The sequence below is a fragment of the Schistocerca gregaria genome, chromosome 9, assembly GCF_023897955.1.
Source record: "Schistocerca gregaria isolate iqSchGreg1 chromosome 9, iqSchGreg1.2, whole genome shotgun sequence".
Taxonomy (NCBI): Eukaryota; Metazoa; Arthropoda; class Insecta; order Orthoptera; family Acrididae; genus Schistocerca; species Schistocerca gregaria.
Window position 1 is genome coordinate 120,909,561 of NC_064928.1, and position 21,758 is coordinate 120,931,318.

Here is a 21,758-nt window from a genome sequence, read left to right on the forward strand (position 1 = left end):
TCTCCTTTGTCGATCTAAGACACTCTTTGATCTTCCTTGTCGATTTGAAAATCGTCTTTACGCCATGTTTGCAGAATATATGGCGGATTATGGTCAATTACAAACTTAATGTTGTCAGGCACTAATACCCCTCACTTTATTTCCCCATATTAAGAAAACAGAATTACTGATAAACTTCAAAAATTCAAACTCCCATATGGGATTTCCCTCAAAATACATATAATGAAAACAGTTGCCCAATAAGGGTGACTTAATGACACTTAAAGTGCAGATCCAGTTATATAACATGATACAATCACTTACATAAAAAAAAAACTACAGCGGAAACACTGATCTTTAAAAATGAATGTTCACGTACTCAGACACATTAATACAAGACTACTAGAAAGAGCTGCGCAAGGAACTCGGCAGATGCTGTACAATTTGAAGTTTAGCCAGTAGCCAGTGGCTAATATGTAAGGAAAAAGATTTGTATAAGAACGGATTACATACAATATATATTTATATATCTACCAGCTTAACTTGCTTGGTGGAAAGTAGATAAATATGTAACTTTGGAAGGTGGCATGTGAACAACTCCCGGTAGTGGCCAGGTTCTTAAACACTACACCTTGGATGACATATCACTACCTGCCAAAGCGCTGACACGATCAAAGGTTTTTGCGCGAATCACAAAGACTTTCAATTAACTATGAAACATAGGAACACTCTGCAGAACCTTTGACTAGATATATGGGTAAGTGTGTAAAGGCACACGTTACACTACTGACAAATTTGTAACTTTGACCTTAAGCATTTTACACATTGACAACTGTATTAATAGAGCGCAGGCTTTTAAAATGCCTACATAAAATCATTTGATTACAAGGAACACAGAGCACTAGTAAAACTTCTGAGAAAACTTTCAAATAACGGCCACCATTTAACTAGGCCAACTGAACTCTTCCACACCATCTTAAAGTTAGACTATGAAAGTCTCACCATAGTAATAAAATTGAAGTGCCTCTGAGTGTGTCGGTCAACAAAACACAATTACGACCACTTACTTCATATCAAATATACAATACGAAGGGAGCGGGATCCACAGCTTCTCCACTTCACTTAAAATTTTGTTCCCAGGGAAGTCGCACAATTTGTATTTCCAAGCTGCTCATATCGCCAAAACACCCAACCAATTTCACACCACCACACATAACGGCCATCACGCTCGTTCGGCAGCTGTTGACACTCGTCTCCCAGCTAATCTCATGAGATCTCAAGGGTTACCCATCGAAGGCTAACAATCCTAATGTTTCGCCCACCAACCTGGAAGATAAGACACTTGAAAAGCAAAGATAGCTTAGCTCAACCACAACCGATCTTGATGATACATGAACAAAATAACACTGGTGCCAGCTCGCCGCAGCTCAGTCACCACAGTCTTCTTTCTCAACTAGTTCCTAAAAAAATGTAGTCATTGTCTTGCTAAGTTATTACTGAAAAAATGCAGTTGTGACAGAGCAAGTTTAAGGAAACCTCGGGCAATTAACATCAAATTATTTTAATTTTGCTACTCAAAATTTGTTGCTTTTTCTTCCTCACTTTTCAGTGGTGACTTAAAACTATCCTTCTATTGGTCACATAGGACTGATATATTACAGATCTATTCTAACGGTTTCGGCGACAAGAGAAGCGGTGCAAAACTAGATTGCGAACTTCACACTTCTCTTACTACAGTTGACTTAGTTGAAACGTTTAGCCGATCCCTTCTCTGAAGAAATAATGCTGGTTAGAGGAACTAAAAAATGCTCTCTCTCTCTCTCTCTCTCTCTCTCTCTCTCTCTCTCTTTCGAAATAACCCTGTTGTATAAGTATACAAGTGGTGGGTTTAATAACCACCAGAAATTCAAAAACAGGTCTTGCTTCTAGCAAGTGTAACATGAAGATTAAGTCAGTGTCTCTAGACACACCATGTTTCAACTGTCTATGACAATTACAATTATGCAACGACCATGGAATATTATGTATTTTCTCCTTGCACCCTCCTTACAGGTTCTATGGCACGGGCATCTAACTCTTGTCAGCGTCACTAGTTTGACGCAAATCCTGTCCTCCCATGATCAACGTCCATCCTGCATACACAGACATGTGTTGCGCAGTAAATAGGCTCTCTCTCACACTTATCTTTAAAACATCGCGTGTTTGAGGTGGCAGAAGGTCGAGTGGTTCCAGAAGTAACGTGGAAATTCTTGATTCGCTGCACTATGTGCTGCAGAGGAAATGCATTGTGGTTGGTACTGCATATGATCTTTTGAGGAGACTGAAGTTTCTCTCTCTTCCTTTCATTAATGCATTACTGCACTGTAACCATACCCCCTTCCTACCACCAGCCAAGAAATACTTACCTTCCTGATCAAGTAATAAACATGGTTTGCCTCACTACCTCTTTTTGTGCAACATTTAGGTAAATTGTATGTTCACCTAAGGAAAAGCTGTCATCGGTCTAAAGACTGGTTTGAACACCACAGTGACTTATTAAACTCATTCGTATTGGAGCTGGAGCGCCCTTGCTTTCTTTTGACGTATGAAATGATTTACATGAGCAGTTGTAGGAGGACCAACTGTTTAATATGAACACTGAACTGTGTTGCAGCTCGGCATTTTATATTTATGAACATAGCCAGCCGTGAAAGAATTGTTAAGTGACAGATGCTAGAATGAACGGGGTTCAAACACCAGACCTCTGTATCCATAGTCTGGCATGTAATCAATGGGCCACCAAGAAACAAACGTCTTCCTCATTTTGTTTTTTTATATAAAAAGCTTTTTCAGTGGGCATTTCCAAAATATTATACTGAAAGGTTTTTAAAAAATCATTATTGAATTGTGTAATTGTAGTAGGAAAAGTTCTGATAGGATGTAAAGGAGCATTGTGCGTCCAACATGCACTGTGTGTGTGTGTGTGTGTGTGTGTGTGTGTGTGTGTGTACTATAACTAGAGAAATGATTGATTCCTAAAGCTAGCAAGTTTTCTTTCTTTTTTGCATGTCTCTGTCGATGACTCAGTGCTTCTGCTTTACTCGTTAATTATTTATTGTGCTCTTTTGAGTTTATCATTGAGGTGGTTGTGAAATTGAAAGTCAATAATTGAAAGTTATGTTGACCACATGGGTACATGTTTAGCAGAACCGCAATCCTTTATTAGAACAACAGCTTTATATTCTGACAAAATGATTTTACATTAATATCTTGAGAATGTAATAACATTTCTTACATTCTCTCTAACAAAATTATAACTTCTTAGAATTATGACCTATTCTTAAGCAGTAATCACAATTTGCTAACAGATATATCACTGTAAAATATATGTTAATTGCAATTGAGCATAACCTATCAAAGATGGTATCATTAAACATTGTCTTCATTGTTGTTCACCTCGGTCTCCCTTTTCAGATCGAGGCGAACTCACCGCAGCTCGAGCAGTGATCGATCTCCCCCACCGTCGGGGCGCCACCAGGTTGGCGGCTTCAGTGCGACTGATGGCTCTAAAAACAACGGTCAGCAACAACAGTTACCGCAAGGCCATCCTGTCAACAACAACCAGCCACCAGTAGCTAACAGTACCGCAGTGCCGGCCACAGCTGGTGGTTCACAGACGCCTCGCAGGTCGACTTCCCCCACTGTCGCCAAACCACCTCCTCCACCTATTCGTAGGTAAGTTGATGTGTAATAGACTCTTACAATGTGTTCTTTTCAGGGCTTCCCTTATGCTTAAGGCTGCTTGTCCATTGGGCACTATAAGAATTTGGGATTGTCCACTGTAAGCAGTTTCGCACAGCTGTCAGTTTGTGACCAGTATCTGTAGGCAGGTGATTGTAACTTTACAGCGAGTGGATGCCATGGGTATATGTTACTTTTTTGACACTCCGTATCTGATGAAGTGTCTCATGTAAATTGGTAAAAGAAAGTGGAAGTAATAGCTAAAGGAAATTGATGGAAGAAGCCTATCATCTTCTTGAGGATTTGGAGAGCAGCCTCCAGAAGTTCTCTGATTATTGCTGTATGCATCTGCAGAAGTTGCACTAAACTTTTTTCGAGAGTAGAAGCAGACATTGCAAAAACATCTAATTTCAGTGGAATGTTAACAAAGGTGCTTATTATTTTGTGGAATAAAGCATATGCTCTTAAAACGTACATGATGGCGATATCTTGATTCACAACTTGGGCCATCAGAAACGATATTTCAAACAATGGAAAATCCAGGATGTAATGTAACAATACGAAGAAGGAAAGTTGCTACTCACCATATAGTGGAGATGCTGAACCGTGATAGGCACGATAAAAAGATTCACACGATCATAGCTTTCCGCCATTAAGGCCTTTGTCAGCAGTAGACACACAAACAAACATACATACACAAGTGCAACCTGCACACACATCTGCAGTCTCAGAGAGCTGAAACTACACTGCAAGCAGCAGCACCAGCACATGATGGGAGTGGCTACTGGGTGGGGGTAAGGAGGAGGCTGGGGTGGGGTGGTGGAGGGATAGTATGGTGAGAGTGGCAGACAGTGAAGTGTTGCAGTTTAGACGTAGGGTAGGAGAGTAGGTGCGGAGGGGGAAGTGGCGTAATTAGCAAAAAGGAGAGAAATAAAAATAAAAGAAATTAAAAGACTCGGTGTGGCGGTGAAATGACGGCTGTGTAGTGCTGAAATGGAAACGGAGGGGGCTGGATGGGTGAGGACAGTGACTAACGAAGGTGAAAGCCAGGGGGTTTACGGGAACGTAGGATGTATTGCAGGGAAAGTTCCCATCTGCAAATTCAGAAAAGCTGGTGTCGATAGGTAGGATCCATATGGCACAGACTGTGAAGCAGTCATTGAGATGAGGGTATCATGTTTGGCAGCGTGTTCAGCTACAGGGTGGTCCACTTGTTTTTTGGGCACATTTTGTCGGTGGCCGTTCATGCGGACAGACAGCTTGTTGGTTGTCATGCCTACATAGAATACAGCACAATGGTTGCAGCTTAGCTTGTAGATCACATGACTGGTTTCACAGGTAGCCCTGCCTCTGATGTGATAGGTAATGTTGTGACCAGACTGGAGCAGGTGGTGGTAGGAGGATGTATGGGATAGGCCTTACATCTAGGTCTATTACAGAGGTATGAGAACAGGGGTTGTGTTAGGATGGATGAGTATATTGTGGAGGTTCGGTGGACGGTGGAATACCACGATAGGAGGGGTGGGTTGGGCATTTCTCATTTCAGGGCACAACCAGAGGTAATCGAAACCCTGGCAGAGAATGTGATTCAGTTGCTCCAGTCCCGGATGGTACTGAGTTACGAGGGGAATGCTCCTCTGTGGCCGGACTGTGGGACTTTCGGAGGTGGTGGGAGACTGGAAAGATAAGGCATGGGAGATTTGTTTTTATACAAGGATGGGAGGGTAATTACGGTCAGTGAAGGCTTCAGTGAGACCCTCGGTATATTTAGAGAGGGACTGCTCATCAATGCAGATGTGATGACCACAGGTGACTAGACTGTACGGAAGGGACTTCTTGGTATGAAACAGGTGGCAGCTTTCGAAGTGGATGTATTGCTGGGCGGGTATTAGGTTTGATATGGACGGAGGTACAGATTTAGCCATCTCTGAGGCGGAGGTCAACATCTAGGAAGGTGGCTTGTTGGGTTGAGTAGGATCAGGTGAAGCAAATGGGGGAGAAGTTGTTGAGGTTTTGGAGGAATGTGGATAAGGTGTCCTCACCTTCAATTCAAATAGCAAAGATGTCATCAATGAATCTTAACCAGGTGAGGGGTTTAGGATTCTGGATTTTTAGGAAGGATTCCTCTAGATGGCCCGATTCTGGATTTTTAGGAAGGATTCCTCTAGATGGCCCATAATAGATTAGCATAGGATGGTGCCATGCGGGTGCCCATAGTCGGATCGCGGGTGTGTTTGTAGGTAATGCCTTCAAAGGAGAAGTAATTGTGGGTGAGGATATAGTTGGTCATGGAGGCTAGGAAGGAGGTTGTTGGTTTGGAATCCATAGGGTGTCTGGAAAGGTGGTGTTTGATAGCAGTAAGGCCATGGGCATTAGGAATGTTAGTGTACAGGGAGGTGACATCAATAGTGACGAGCAGGGCACCGTGTGGTAAAGGGAGAGAATCTGTGGGTAGATGGTCGAGGAAATGGTTGGTATCTTTTATGTTGGAGGATAGGTTCCGGGTAATAGGTTGAAGGTGTTGGTCTACGAGAGCAGAGATTCTCTCAGTGGGGGCACAGTAACCGACCACAATGGGGCATCCTGGGTGGTTGGGTTTATGGACTTTAGGAAGCATGTAGAAGGTGGGAGTGCGGGGGGGAGTGGTAGGGGTAAGTAGAGAGATGGTCTCTGGGCAGAGGTTCTGGGATGGGCCTAAGAATTTGAGTAGTCACTGGAGATCCTGCTGGATTTCTGGAATGGGATCACTGTGGCATGGTTTGTAGGTGGAAGTATCTGACAGCTGACGGAGTCCTTCTGCCACGTAATCCTTGCGGTTCAAAATTACGGTGGTGGAGCCTTTGTCTGCAGGTAGGATTATAAGATCGGGATCAGTTTTTAGATGGTGGACTGCGGTTCTTTCTGTAGATGTAAGGTTAGTATGCATGTACCATCCGGGACTGGAGCAACTGAATTACATTCTCCGCCAGTGTTTCGATTACCTCTCGTCATGCCGTGAAATGAGAAATGTACTACCCACTATCCTTCCCACCCCTCATATCGTGGTATTCCGCTATCCACCGAACCTACACAATATATCTGTCCATCCTTACAGTACCCATGCTCCCAATCCCTTACCTCATGGCTCATACCCCTGTAATATACCTAGATACAAAACCTGTCCCATACATCCTCCTATCACCACCTACTCGAGTCCAGTCACTAACATTACCTATCTCATCCAAGGCAGGGGTACCTGTGAAACCAGTCATGTGATCTACAAGCTAAGCTGCAACCATTGTGCTGTATTCTATGCAGGCGTGACAACCAACAAGCTGTCTGTCCGCATGAACGGCCACCGAGAAAATGTGACCAGCTGTAGCTGAACACGCTGCCAAACATGATACCCTCATCTCGATGACTGCTTCACAGTCTGTGCCATATGGATCCTTCCCACCAACACCAGCTTTTCTGAATTGCGCTGGTGGGATCTTTCCCTGCAATACGTTCTACGTTCTCGTGAACACCCCCCCCCCCTCCCCCCCCCCCTTCTCAACCTTCGTTACTTGCTGTCCTCACCCATTCAGCCCCCTCCTTGTTCCCATTCCAACACTAAACAGCTGTCATTTCACCGCCACACCGAGTCTTTTAATTTATTTTATTTTTATTTCTCTCCTTTCTGCTAATTACCCCCCTTCTCTCTCCGCGCCTTCTCTCCTAGCTTCCATCTAAACCGCAACATTTCACCGTCCGCCACTCCCACCACACCATTCCGCCTCCTCTCCACCCCAGCCTCCTGCAAATGTGTGTGCAGGTTGCGCATGCATGAGTGTCTGTGCGCATGTGTGAGTGTTCAGGATTTATTTGGTTTGCATACATGAGCATTACTCATTGATTAAAAAAAAAAAAAATATGGCAGGCTATTCTGTATTTAAACTTGTGAAACCATGGGCAATGTTGCGAATGTTGTGCAGTTTTAGCACTAACTATTAAATGCTAATAGTATAAAATTTGTTTGAAATCACGCATTAAAATTACTGTGTGTGTGTGTGTGTGTGTGTGTGTGTGATTTGTTACTTCCCCCTGCCCCCGCCTCCTCTCTCTCTCTCTCTCTCACCAGCTTGTCACTTTATTTGCAGATTTTCACAGGAACCTGTACTCAGCAACGGCTTAAGATTCATATTATCCCTTGCATTTGTTAAATTAAGTGATAGGAAGTCCAGGTTGGAATATCAACAATTACAAAAAGAATAGATCACTATTCACTGTAAAGATGACATGTTGATTTGCAGACGGGTACAGCAAAAAGACTGTTTCACACGTCTTTCGGCCAAAACCTTGCTCAAAAAAAATTAATAAATAAATTTGAATAGAAAAAAGAAATTGCACAAACAGGCACAAATGACAACTATCTCCAGCCACTTAGCTGGAATGGGTACCTGAGTTCCTGCTTGTATGAATGTGTATGTTTCACATTTTAAATTAAAATTTTAAGGGGTATAAAGAAATGTGTGTAACTGGTCCGTTACAGTATGAACTAGTGCAAATGACTCCAAGCAACTAATCCCATTCTAGGCAGTTCAGTCACTAGTCACCCACTGTTGCATGAATTAGTTGCTTGTAGTGGACACTTTTCCACAGCATTGTTCGTCCTGGACTCCTAATCGCTTGTTCTCACAGTCCTGTGCAGTCAGTTACAGTGGACAACCAGCCTAAATCTTTGATCTAGTGTAATGCCAGAAGGCCTCTACAAGAATAAATGTGATGGAAGTGAATGTTGCTGAGGCATTTGCAACACGATCTACAAGGGGCGCTTGTAAAGCTTGTACCTTTGGGGGGAGGGGTGAATAGAAGTATCAACCTTTGTTTATTTATTAGGCATAATGTAAATAACATCCCTGCAAGTTTTCACATTTTTCCACATCACTAAGTGCACCTGTCATATAATTTCTCTGTTTGATTTTGGAAAAAAAATTTCTACCACAACAATCAACATATAATTACTGACGATATGTCCATACTTCAATGTCTTCTGATTTCGAAAGGAGAAGAAATAATAATTGGGTGCCAGTTCTGATTAATGATCCAGGTATGGTGAGATATTGTAGCATAGGCATGATCAAAAAGCCACAGTTCCTTGAGCGGTACGATTGAATGCATTGTCGTACAGGAGTCGGACACCTTAGTCTGTCCTCCTTTTCTTCATCTCTTCAGCTTGATTGCAGGTTGCAGATTGGTCTCAAAGTTGTGGAAATATTGCACCATAATGGTGTGTCCCTTTCTTGTAGTCTGTGTGGATGACTTCTTGTAATGGCTGTAAGCCGGATCCCATAACCTTCTCAGACTGTGCCTTCTGTGGTGGAGGGGAATCTATTCTTCCAATGTGTACTCTGTTGTTGATTTCAGTTCCATAGTGGTGGACTTGACATGCAGCCATTGCATCAGGTGGGTGGAAAATGCATACTGGTATTCTTTGTCCGTCCACATCATTAACGTTTTCTCAACATGTCATGTAATGCTTTCTTTGGATGAGTGTTAACCAGAGGAGGACCTGTATGCAGTTTGTTGTGCAGGATCTTGTACATTGGTCCTATGCCAATAACAAGCTCTCATATAATTGTTTGAGGGTAGTGCTACCGGACAACTCGTAGCTTCTACATTTCCAGTGATCCTCATTTCCTCTATCAGAGACAGTCTGTGCTTTGTGGCATGTGTTCCAGATGTGTGTGATCATATTGAAAGGACCCTGTTCACTTCTTTCAGTCTCATATTCCCCAAATTCTATCACCATTTAATCCTGTGCCGAATTCCCTTTCAAATGTAGACGTAGGATCTCTGTACATGGGCTCATGTTTACTCACCACAGCAACCATCTTGCTTCTTTTTGGTTCAGCGACATAGACAAGTGATGCAATTCTGAAAGAATTTCCAAGGACAACCAAAAAACTAACTGCATTTCCAGTGCATATGCACACTTTTGAAACCTCATCCCCTTTGAGCAGTGATATAATGGTTAGGCAAACGGGCACTTATGGCAACGAAGGCAGTTTGCCTTCCGTGCTGAGAAGCATCTCTCAGCCCTGGACGAGATATGCTTGACTGGAGTAAATTGGGGGAGAGGTGTTCGATGCAAATGCGTGCCTTTCCTGTTGTCCCACACCTTCTCATTAGCACTCATTAAATGTGGATAAAAGACTAATCTTATCCTTGGTGGTAGATGAAGTAGATATGCTCAAGTAGGATTGAACATCAATTTTTATCTTTCACATTACTCTCGCTCATTTTGGTGCAGAACGTGTCTTTACTTTGGGGACATAGTTGCTGTATCGAACCTTTGGCCTTTTTGTTTTTTGTGTTAGTATTTTAGCAGAGTGGGTTATCAGATTTGACAAATATAGCTATTTTTCATGAAATATGTTGTTTATGTGCAGGTATTATGGAAGAAGAGGAAAGTCCTCTTCATCTGAATTGGAAGATTCTGAAACTGAAGAGAAGAAGGAACCATCTCCACCAAAAGTTGTGAAACCAGTGCCACCTCCCAAGTATGTTAACAGTAATATTCATTGTATCTGTTTATGAGATGTTCATAATTGTGTGTAGCTAAGGTAATGCTTTAATTAATATATTAAAAAAATAATCACTAGTGAATCAGTATTGAACAAAAGAATGTGCCAACTAGAGCTTCAACAATAAACTACGAAGGGTAGGTAATAGCATACAGTTGCAGTAATTTGTTTCTTTCTTACATTGTTTTGCTCACCCAGTCTTCAAAACTTAATATATATTTTAATTTTATCCTTTGTTTGCAGTGTTTCTTCCCTAACTGTATTACTTTCGTAATAATAAAGAACAAGCAACTTCAGCCACAAATAATGATTGTATTAAAATGCATGATACATTTCGAGCCCTGGGCGCTCATCTTCAGATGCTTTGACAGTCTACAACAACTTTACATTTCGTTTCATTCTGGGCCTCGCAAGAGCATATTTTCATATTACAAAAATGCCACATATGAAATAAAAGTTTATAAAACTATGATAAATCGTAAAGTAACTTACTGTTCATAGTAGCAGGAGTATGTTTCTGGAGAATTTTTATGTACAAATACAAACTTTCTGCTACACGGTTTGTGCAGAAACATTTTGAAATAGCACGTTTTTGAACACATTTCAAAACAAGTCAAAGAATTTTGACTGTGAAGATGTTGCATTTGTACAAATACAAAGATATTACTTACAAGGTCATACTTTATTATTTACATAGACGTCCTTGTTAATACAAATGTTTGTGAATGTGATAAATGTGTCGGTGTTTTATAAAATGGTTTCATTATTAAGTAATCGATCTGTGGGAAAAATAGATTTTCAAAATTACTGAAAAAACCATGACTGCTAAACTCTTTTCATTAAACAAGTTTTTGAACCTTTTTCTTTACGTAACATTATTTCTAATTGGTCTAGCAGATGAAGCATTTTACCTTTGTTTTCTGTATGGTGTACAGTTAAGCTGTTTTGGTGTCACTTAGTCTGTGTCTGTTAAGGTACATGTGGTTAGCTATTGCAGACTTATCAAAGTGGTTAAGGGGTGTTGGAACACACTATCCCAACAATGTCAAATTTAGTGACTTGTCTTCCCTGTATTTCAGGAACCACTGTAGCCATTGACATGAAACTTTTACAGGACATTAAACGGTATGTCCTGAGTCTACTGAACTGCAATAATTGCATTTCAGCCACTGCTTACGGGTGTGGTGGGTGGAGGGGGTGTGGTAGTGGTGGTAGGCAGAGAGAAAGGTTGGGGAGAAGAGGAGTTGGGGATGGGTGGTTAGTTAGAATTTCCAGTTTATGGGCAAGGAATGCATGAGGGAGCTGTGGCAGATGCACAGGCTAGGAATATAATACATGGTTGTCAGTGGCAGTGGAAAGCAGCACACACACACTGGAGGTGACATGGGGACGCGTGACAGGTTGGATGTAAGATAAACTCTTGGGTGAAGTGTGTGGCGGCTGTGGATTACCAGAGATTGAGGCCAAGTTGATTACCAGAGATTGAGGCCAGGACAATTATGGGAACAAAGAATGTGTTGTGAGGACAGCTCCCATCTGCATAGTTTTAGAGAAGCTGGTGGTGTAAGGAAGGATATGCATGATCTGGGTTGTGAAGCTGCCATTTTCTCATACGAATAAAATAGAGAACATTCACCAGAAATGATTCTCAGAGCAAAAGAACATTCTGTGAGAAAGTTTTCAATTTCATATGCATAACAATATTTGAAGCCTATTCTCTGACAAGGGAGTTCACACTACCTTCCTTCCTTGAGAAGGTTCTCAGTACACGTCATCTGCCGTGTCTGATGCCAAACACGTATCATCTTACATCTCATTCAGATTGCTCAAACTGTCAAATTATTCAGTATACAGATGTAGAACTGGTATCAGCATGTTCTGGATGAGTTGCACTACGTTTTAGTTTTAGTTTTGTAATGACAACAGTATACAGACAGTTTTTGACACGCGGGAAACTTCTTTGTTGTTGTTAGGTGTGCACAATATGAGAGTAAAATCTTAAGGATACATCACATTCTCACCTTCTCCAGACCAGAACTCTGTCAGAGTTTTTTTTAACACGGGAAAATTTTGGTTAAATATAATGCGTAATGGTCTGCTCACGCATCAAGTACTTCAGTGATTGCCTGTGCAATTCTATTCGGAGAAACAGATTGCTAAGTTTTTAATAAACCAGTTAATATATTTTTTGGTCCTCCTATTTATTTCTAATGTAACAAAATGTAAGATGTATGATATGAGAAAATATGATTGGCATCTGAAAATGTCAGTTACACTGTTGTCTGGAGTATACCTAAGTGTTCTCCTACACCAGACTGAAAACCTGAATCTTCTAAATAGTGCAAACATGTTTTGATTTTTGCCTCGTTTGAATCAGAGCCCTCTCTTCTATCGTGATTTTCAGGAAGGGAGTTCCCCAGCTAAATCATGTTTTTATTGTTAAACCAGTCTAAACTTCTGTAGTTTCTCTCTTTAGTATTTTTTCTGGCTAACGTGTATCTTGTTTTGCCTTCTAGCAACACAACTGTCTTATTGTTACTGAAAAAAAAAAATCTGTAAAGTTTGCTATAGAGTTCAGTTCAGAAAATGGAGTCTTTTCTCCATTTGTGAGAAACTTCTCTGGAGTTATTTGTACAAAATTGGATAATTGTGTTGCAAAATTGGATAATTTTGTTGCCTCGAGCTACTTCCCCTACTCTTTTTTTTTCTCAAGATTTGAACATTCTCACGTGAAATATATTCTCCCACTCACTCCATTTGGGCGAACCTGAGAATGTTCTCCGAAATTCTGAGAATAAACTACATCCTCAATTTTATTCTTTGACCCATTGAAATTGAGCATGTTTGCTCAGCTGCATGTTGTGTCACTGGATGGGCAAACTTTGTTCTTGACAGCAATTTGTTGGTGGCTATTAATCCTGACGGACAGCTGGTCGGTGGCCGTGCCGACATGAAAACTGTGCAGTGTTTCCGGCAGATTTGGTATATGACATAGTTGCTTTCCCTGGTGGCCTGGCCTCCTGTCTCTCCTAAAGTGGTGTTCTGTTCCCCACCCAACCTGTGTAACAGCCTAGTCCATCCCTATGCCACTCCCCGTCCCATGTTACAGATATCATATTGCTGTGGAAGACCACGGTACAAGACCTGCCCAATCCACCACCCAGCATTTCCTCCTCCAGTTTCATCACAGATCTATTCCACTCCAGAAGCCTGGCCACATGTGAAAGCAGCCATTTCATATACCAGCTCTGCTGCAATCATTGCACAGCTTTTTATGTCAACGTGACTACCGACCAGCTGTCTAACAGCATTAATGGCCACTATCAAACTGTTGCCGAGAACAGAATTGACCGGCTGGTGCCATAACATGCAGCAGAGCACAACATGCAGCAGAGCACAGCCTGCACAATTTCAGTGGCTGAGCTACCTGGATCCTTCCCTCCACCACAGGCTTCTCTGAACTATGCAGATGGGAGTTGTCCCTCAACACGTTCTTCGCTTCCACAATCGCCCAGGCCTTAATCTCTTTTAACCCACTGTCTCGACACCCTCCTTCCAACAGTTTCCCGTCCCTCCATCCTGTCACCACCACTTAAAATTTGTGTCACTGTGTTACCTTCAGTGTGCACCACATCCCACTGGCTCCTTACACATCACATCAGATGCCAATTCTGTTCATTTGCCACACTTCCCTCCAGTATTCCTGACTGGGAAACTGGCTGCCTCCTTCATCCCCAAAACCGTCCATCTTCAACCCTCCTCTGCCCCCCTCCCACCCTGTCCCAAATACCCATCTCTCTCTCCCTGCACCCATCCAATCTGACACAACTCCCACCTTACCCTATTCCACCTGCAGAAATGCGGCACTGGCAATGGCATGTGCGTGCGTGCATGCGTGCACATGTGCTCTGGTTCGAAAAACAATTGCTCCAAAAAACTACCTGGTTTTATTTCTTTTTGTGTGTGCCTTTGGTGACTCAAAGCTTGTGCTTACCAGTAAATCCCAGAACTTTGCTACAGAATAATTACTGTTTTGCTCTGTGGGTGATTGCATCAAGAATCTAATGCATTTCAATGCTGTTTGGTATTTGATTCCTACACTTTAGTTTTTACTTTGGCTTTTTAAAGTAATGTGTGGCTTCTGAAATCGAGAACACTAAATATTATTTGTATTTCGTTTGTTCCAGGATAATGAATACAGGGTTTGGTAATTCTGGTGCCGGAACCAAAGTCAGTAAGAATCACTATATATTTTTTTAAACTATTGTTTTTAGACTGTTAAATTTGTCGTTTAATTGCAACGTGCTCTTCTGCCGACATGTGTGCTATAAGAGCACAGTAATTAATGTTTTAATTACTGGAAATAGTTAGTATTTGGGATCTTTGGGAATGCAGTGCTTGATGGTGATCAGTGGTAGACATGTTCAAACTGAATGAAATTATCATAAATTTAATCCGTCCTTGTTGCATGCAATTTAATGTAATTTTGATGTACGCCAGTAGAAGTGTATTACCTTTGCATCCATTTGCACACCTAATTTTTCTCTTTGAGTTCAAATTTGGATCTGTTTGACACACTTGTAGAAACCGTGTATTAAGGAGCAGCAGTTAACAAATGATTTGTGGCTCGGTGAGCTAAATATTAATATCAAGTTGTTTAGCATATAAGTTTTAGTGATTTATTGCAGATAATAGCAGTGCAATTAATAGTAGTAGCTGGAAAATTTTAATGGCTTGGCACCTCTTTTTCTTATAAAATCAACATTGTCTTTTTCAGATAGGATTGGTTTCTAAGCATCTTGATACATTCATACCAACTACTATTTCTTTATATTATTTTGTGTGTAATAAATGAAACCGTCTTTTACTGTTCTGTGAATTTTCTTGTGCATTGTATTAAGCAGGCATGCCTCCTAGAAGCTGTATTAACAGTCTAGAAGTCAGATTGTGTGATCTATCCTATTGTAATATTCTGTATAGTGTGACCCATTGCACAAAGTCAAGTGGGGGAGATACTGAAGATTAGCACATTCTTGCTACAAGAAAGTTGTTGCTTATTACAACAAAAAGCTTCCTAAATGATCGATTATGCAAAAAGTAGACTGAAAGAAAATATAATCCAAACAGTAAAATGTTTTTAGCGAGTTCTCAGGCTACTGGTGACTTCTTCACAAGAATTCGTGTTCCCATTATATTTACTTCTAAAATGACAACCTTTCACCATTGTGACAGAAATTCTCCATTGAAATATTACTATCTCATACAGGACTCATGAATCTGTAAAAAAATATTGATAATGGTGATACATTATTATCTTGTAATACTGTTTGCTTTCAAATGAAGTCATTCATGTTATAGGTTGTAGAAATTTGCTTGGGAGCAACGTCACCTTTATTTAGTGCTCTCAGTTAGGATAAAGGCCACACGAATTTATGAGAGTAGTTGTGCATGCTAGTAAATAGCAATGTTGAACATACGAAATGATAGATCCCTTTTCCTAGTGTCATTGTAGACTCACATGCAGTATATTTATGTAGGGAGAAATGGAACTGCCCCGATGTTGGTCATCAATTGTCACAAGGAAATGATCCAAAGATAAAGCTAGCAGCCCATATGCAGGAGTTTGTATATGTACAATTGTTGTTTGTATCTGACCCCTCCCAAGATGTGGAGGGCTTCAGTGAACAGACCACAGGTACAAGAGTGCAAGATTGACACCAGACTTACTAGATCTCATTTCGGTTGAGCAGGTGGTGTCTGGTGTCTGTGCCTTATTGACAGCTGTACTGTACTCTCAGGTTAGCATGACCTCCCAATATCTCGTGATATATTGAGGACTTCTGCCACAGTGTGCCAGTTTCACTCTTCACCTGGGGAATGGGATGCTGGTCATTAGCAGACCAGTTTGTAATTCACTCTTTCTTTAGCATCAGAAGTGTTCAGAACTAAAAAGTTACCTCAAATATGTGAATGAGAGATACTCTGTGAAAACGTACAAACTGGAATGAAGGATTTCTCAGTATGTTTTGTGCTGTACTTAGGTTCACTAGTTTTTACATAACAGAGCTACACAGATTTTTAATGCTGTGACTCTGGTTTGTGGCTCTCATTACTAGCTCGGTCAGTGAGAGCATTGCCTGCAGAGGGAAAGGTGATGAATTCGAGTCCTAGTCCAGCGCACAGTTTTAATCTCCCATGAAGCTTCAAAACAGTGCACACTGCTACAGAGTGAAAGATTCATTCGTCATTCAAAAACTGATTGAGAGATTCTTGTTGGAAATTACCAAGAGAGACAGGAAAACAAACAAACAAATCGGAGTCGTCTTAAACTTACAAATGAACTTTAGTAGTTGGGTCACATGCATATTTAATTTAATGATTTAAGGAAAGTGGGATGGGGTGCAGTTTCACCAGCATTGCCAAATGTGGGGAGGGCAGGGGTGAGTTGGCAACGAATTTTATTGCGAGTATGCATCCCACATACCTTGCTTTTTATGAACATTTATCACATTGAAATTGCAGTTCAACTGAATGTGAATGTAATCAGAATTGAACTAACTTTAGGGATGGGTGAATACTCAGGAAACATGTGTATTTCTGTAGGAGACAAATTAATTCTGACTTAAATATGTAATTTTTTTTTTTTTTTTCCAGTGTTGACAGCAGGTGCTGAAGTACACTGTTCATATTTCTCCTGATTCAGCTCTGAGGAGCCAAGATAATAACATGCTTTCATTATTTTGTTTCTATAATGTTGTATGAATAGTAAATTGTAGTGATTGGGAAGAGATGGAAATCACAACTGTCACTGTTGAGAAACAGTGACCTAAGAGTTTGCAGTTCACAATTGTTTCATGGAGAAAATATGAAATTAATTTTATGTTAATGGTTATTCATAATGCAGAGGCCATAAAGAACTGTACAGCTCAAAGCCAGTTTGATGTTAAAGAAGTGAGTGTGTGTTGGTGGTGTCAGAAGAAGAATAAATTTCACAACACCCTTTCTGCACACCAGATTTTCAGGGGACGAAAACTGGGAATGTTTCATGAATTGATGCAGCAGGTTATTCAGTAAGTGTGAGAGAATAACAACGGAGGGGTCTCGACTACTCGAGAAATTGTCCAAACGAAGCTGCTGAAGATAAGGAAATTTCCCAACCCTTTGTATTGTGGAATTCAAAGCGAATATGAGCTGATTGTTGACGATTATGAATAGGGTGGGGTTTATGGGGTTTAGCCCAGTACTTAACCATATCTGTAACTTTTCCTTTAGGAGTGGTCAGTTTCCTGACCAATTAAAGTACTCGGTAGTGAAGCCACTTTATAAAAAGGGAGACAGGTATAATGTTGACAATTATAGACATATTTCTATGCCATCGGTGTTTGCTAAAGGTATCGAGAAGGTTGTATATACAAGGTTACAGGAGCATTTAAAATCACATAATTTGCTGTCAAATGTTCAGTTTGGTTTTAGAAATGATTTAACAACTGAAAATGCTATATTCTCTTTTCTCTGTGAGGTTTTGGACGGATTAAATAAAAGGTTGCGAATGCTAGGTGTTTTCTTTGATTTAACGAAGGCTTTTGACTGTGTTGACCACAAGATATTACTGCAGAAGTTGGACCATTATGGAGTAAGGGGAGTAGCTTACAATTGGTTCACCTCTTACTTTAAGAACAGAAATCAGAAAGTAATTCTCTGCAATATTGAGAGTGGTAGTGATGTTCAGTCCCAATGGGGCACTGTTAAGTGGGGCGTTCTTCAAGGGTCGGTTCTGGGGCCACACTTGTTTCTTATTTATATAAATGATATGCCTTCTAGTATTACAGGTGATTCAAAAATATTTCTGTTTGCTGATGACACCAGCTTGATATTGAAGGATCTTGTGTGTAATATTGAAACATTATCAAATAACGTAGTTCATGAAATAAGTTCGTGGCTTGTGGAAAATAATTTGATGCTAAATCACAGTAAAACTCAGTTTTTACAGTTTCTAACTCACAATTCAACAAGAACTGATATTTTGATCAGACAGAATGGGCATATTATAAGCGAGGCGGAACGATTCAAGTTCCTAGGCGTTCGGATAGATAGTAAGCTGTTGTGGAAAGCCCATGTTCAGGATCTTATTCAGAAACAAAATGCTGCTTTATTTACCATTAGAACAGTATCTGAAATAGTGACACTTCAACACGAAAAGTAGTCTACTTAGCATATTTTCATATGCTTATGTTGTATGGTATTATTTTTTGGGGTAATTCTTCTGATTAAAAAAGGGTATTTTTGGCTCAAAAACAGGCTGTTCGAGCTATTTGTGGTGTAAGTTTGAGAACCTCTTGTCGACCCCTATTCAATAGTCTGGGAATTCTGACATTGCCCTCACAGTATATATTTTCTTTAATGTCTTTTGTTGTTAGCAATATTAACCTATTCCCAAGAATTAGCAGCTTTCACTCAGTTAATACTAGGCAGAAATCCAATCTGCATGTGGAATGCACTTCCTTGACTCTTGTGCAGAAAGGAGTGCAGTATTCTGCTACATCCATTTTCAATAAGCTACCACAAGAACTCAAAAATCTCAGCAGTAGCCCAAACTCTTTTAAGTCTAAACTGAAGAGTTTCTTCATGGCTCACTCCTTCTATTCTGTCAAGGAGCTCCTGGAAGAGCTAAAAAATTAAGCAAATTCCAATGTTATAGTGTTGATTTTCTTTATTTAAATTTACGACTTGTCACTTGAATATGTTTTTTTATATTTCATTTTATCTGTTTCTAATATCGTGTTATAATTTCATGTATTGACTTGTTCCATGACCATGGAGACTTCTCCTTAATTTGGTCCCATGGAACAATAAATAAATAAATAAATAAAATAAATGTTGTGATGCAGAACAGCACTAGTTCAGCCACTTGCCATGGCTTTTGATGAAAAACTACTTGCGTATCTGCATCATATAACCTATCAAAGAAAATATGATGACTGTTTACGACAGACAATGTTAACTTCTTTAAACAGACCTTAAGATACCTTATATCAATGAAACAGCGTGTAAATTTGCATAATCGGAATATATTAAAAGTAGAGATTTGTCAAGGAGTCTTTAAAAAGTGTGTGTGTGTGGGGGGGGGGGGGGGGGGGGGCAAGTTGTCATCTGATACTTGTGGTCATTTTGTTGGAATGTGTGTAGAAGACTATAATATGTGGAAACATCTGGAGTAGACCATTATCCAGCAGTGAACGTCAGGAATGCCGGTGAAAGATTCACCAGTAATTTCATAATTTACTAGAGAATTAACTCAATATTAAGTTGCACCTACTAATCGAAACTGTGGTTTCTTATTATAAAAATAAAATTACCGTAAGTAGACAATGAAATTTTTATACTAACTCACTCGTTAGTCAGAAGAACTATACTCAGTGTTCTGCCTCACATCATTTACACTTTTGGTGCTGCAAACAAGAGCAAGATGGTGTACATTTAGCGGCATGGGTATTTGAAGTGTGAATGGAAAGTGATTGCCACTGGATTCTTTAGTAATTGATTTATAAAGTATTGAGCCTCAGATGATGCAGAATTGAAATAACTTCCACAATTACCTGATGTTTTTTGTAAATCGCAAAACTCAGAGATTAAAGAACTATGTATATTATGTTCTTATAGTTAGACAAGGTTGTCATTCCTCCCATTGCCATATTATTTCAGAAAACATGCCGGAAAATTCCATAATGTCACTTGCACGTATGTGACTTAAGATACAGTAAACAGTACAAGTTTGTGAATCACTGTTTGTGCAAAATGTTGATCACCAACTTCAGCAAACTGGTGGAGAAGCAGACCATTATGTACTGTTCCTCATGGTCAAAAGATATGTCCATAAAATATTCTGCTGTTATTTCTAAATGTTAAGCGTGCTCTGCATTGTCATCTTTTACAAGGTCATTATTAATCACATTCCTACTTCATGAGGCTCATCAGCTTTTTTTCCTATGTATTGCACTTGTTGTCAATTTGGTGTCAATATCCTTCTTACATCATTTCCAGTATCATCTGGGTCTTCCTTTTCTTCACATTATGTTATTTTCTAGAGAATTCTGTATTAGGTAGTCTACAAAGGGTAGTCATCATGTTTTAACTATCCCCTCAAAAAAGTGAAATCATGGAATTAAATTTTTGTTTGTTTGCAGCTACATGTTAGTAATCCTGTCTCCTGTAGTAGCATGCTGTTGTAATGTGACATCAGGATTTTAATGTCCACCAGAAATGCCGACATACCAGCAAACAAACAAAAAATTAACTAGGCCTATGTAATTTAATGTTTTTGAGGTGATAATTAAAACATTATGGCCAAGCCAAATTGGTCGTTTTTCCTTTCCTTGTGTGATGATGTTATGGTGTTGTAGGATAATTTTTTTGTGCAATCCCACATTCTCTACAATCTTTATTGTTCAAAAGTCCAATCCTTCTTCCAAAACTATAAAGTTTCACAACCAAACAATAGTACCAGTTATATAGTAAATAGATGTGAGTTGGTGTTGAATATTCTTTTGTTTGTGATTGTGGTATAACTGTAAAATGCTGTCTGAATGAAATTTTCACTCTGCACTGGAGTGTGCGCTGATATGAAACTACCTGGCAGATTAAACATATGGCAGATTAAAACTGTGTGCCAGCCTGAGACTTGAACTCAGGATCTTTGCTTTACCAACTGAGCTACCCAAGCACAACTCTGGAAACATCCCACAGACTGTAGCTAATACCCTATCCTCTGGTCTTGAAAAGTTCACATGAGAGCTTTTGTGGAGGGCTGGAAATGAGGTACTGGCGGAAGTAAAACTGCGTGAATGGGTTGGGAGTCATGCTTGGGTAGCTCTGTTGTTAGAACACACATCCGCAAAAGACAAAGGTCCTGAGTTAGAGTCCCGGTCCAGGAGTTTTAATCTGCCAAGAAGTTTTGTAAAATAGTCTGTTGGCACCTGTTAAGCATGCACTAATTGTTATGTCTGTTGGTTTGTCCTTATTGAAAAGCTCCCAAAGTACTTGTAGCAGTGATCGCCTTTGAAGGCGCGTTGAAATGGATACTTAAAGAACTGTGATAGTGCTGAGGAAACTGTAAACAAATAAGGTGTACCAGATGTCTTAAGTAGACTACAGGAAGCAGTAGTAATAGTATTCTGAGCATTGTGAATTCCCCAGGTTTAATGGTCTTTCATGATTTGCTCTAGAGAGGAGCTGTGAGTAAGCAAAAGTTACAGAAAGTTCCAATTAATGTAATGAGCAGAAAAGATACAGAGCATGTGTTTGTATGAGATAAGTATAGTTATAGTGGTTGCAGGACTCGCAACACTTTCCCTAGTTTCACATCGTAAATTTATTCAACAAACTCAGATGAAGAACTAAAGGTCTTATGAGCAGAAAAGACTCATAAAATGAAAAATTTGATGAAAGAAGGTGCAAAGAAACTTCAATTTTCCAAGCAGTACCATAATAACACACTCTAGGAAAAACCTTCATTAC

General features: G+C 40.0%; 1 protein-coding gene across 4 annotated transcripts in view; it reads left to right on the forward strand.

Annotated features, from left to right (window-relative positions):
* Positions 1-21,758, forward strand: part of LOC126292197 (CLK4-associating serine/arginine rich protein) — a 133,811-nt gene that overhangs the window by 78,556 nt on the left and 33,497 nt on the right. For all 4 annotated transcript variants that reach the window (XM_049986049.1, XM_049986050.1, XM_049986051.1 and 1 more), the window contains exons 11-13: positions 3,433-3,693; positions 10,110-10,220; positions 14,432-14,474. In XM_049986049.1, the coding sequence (XP_049842006.1) occupies positions 3,433-3,693; positions 10,110-10,220; positions 14,432-14,474 (415 nt within the window). The remainder of the gene's footprint in view (positions 1-3,432; positions 3,694-10,109; positions 10,221-14,431; positions 14,475-21,758) is intronic.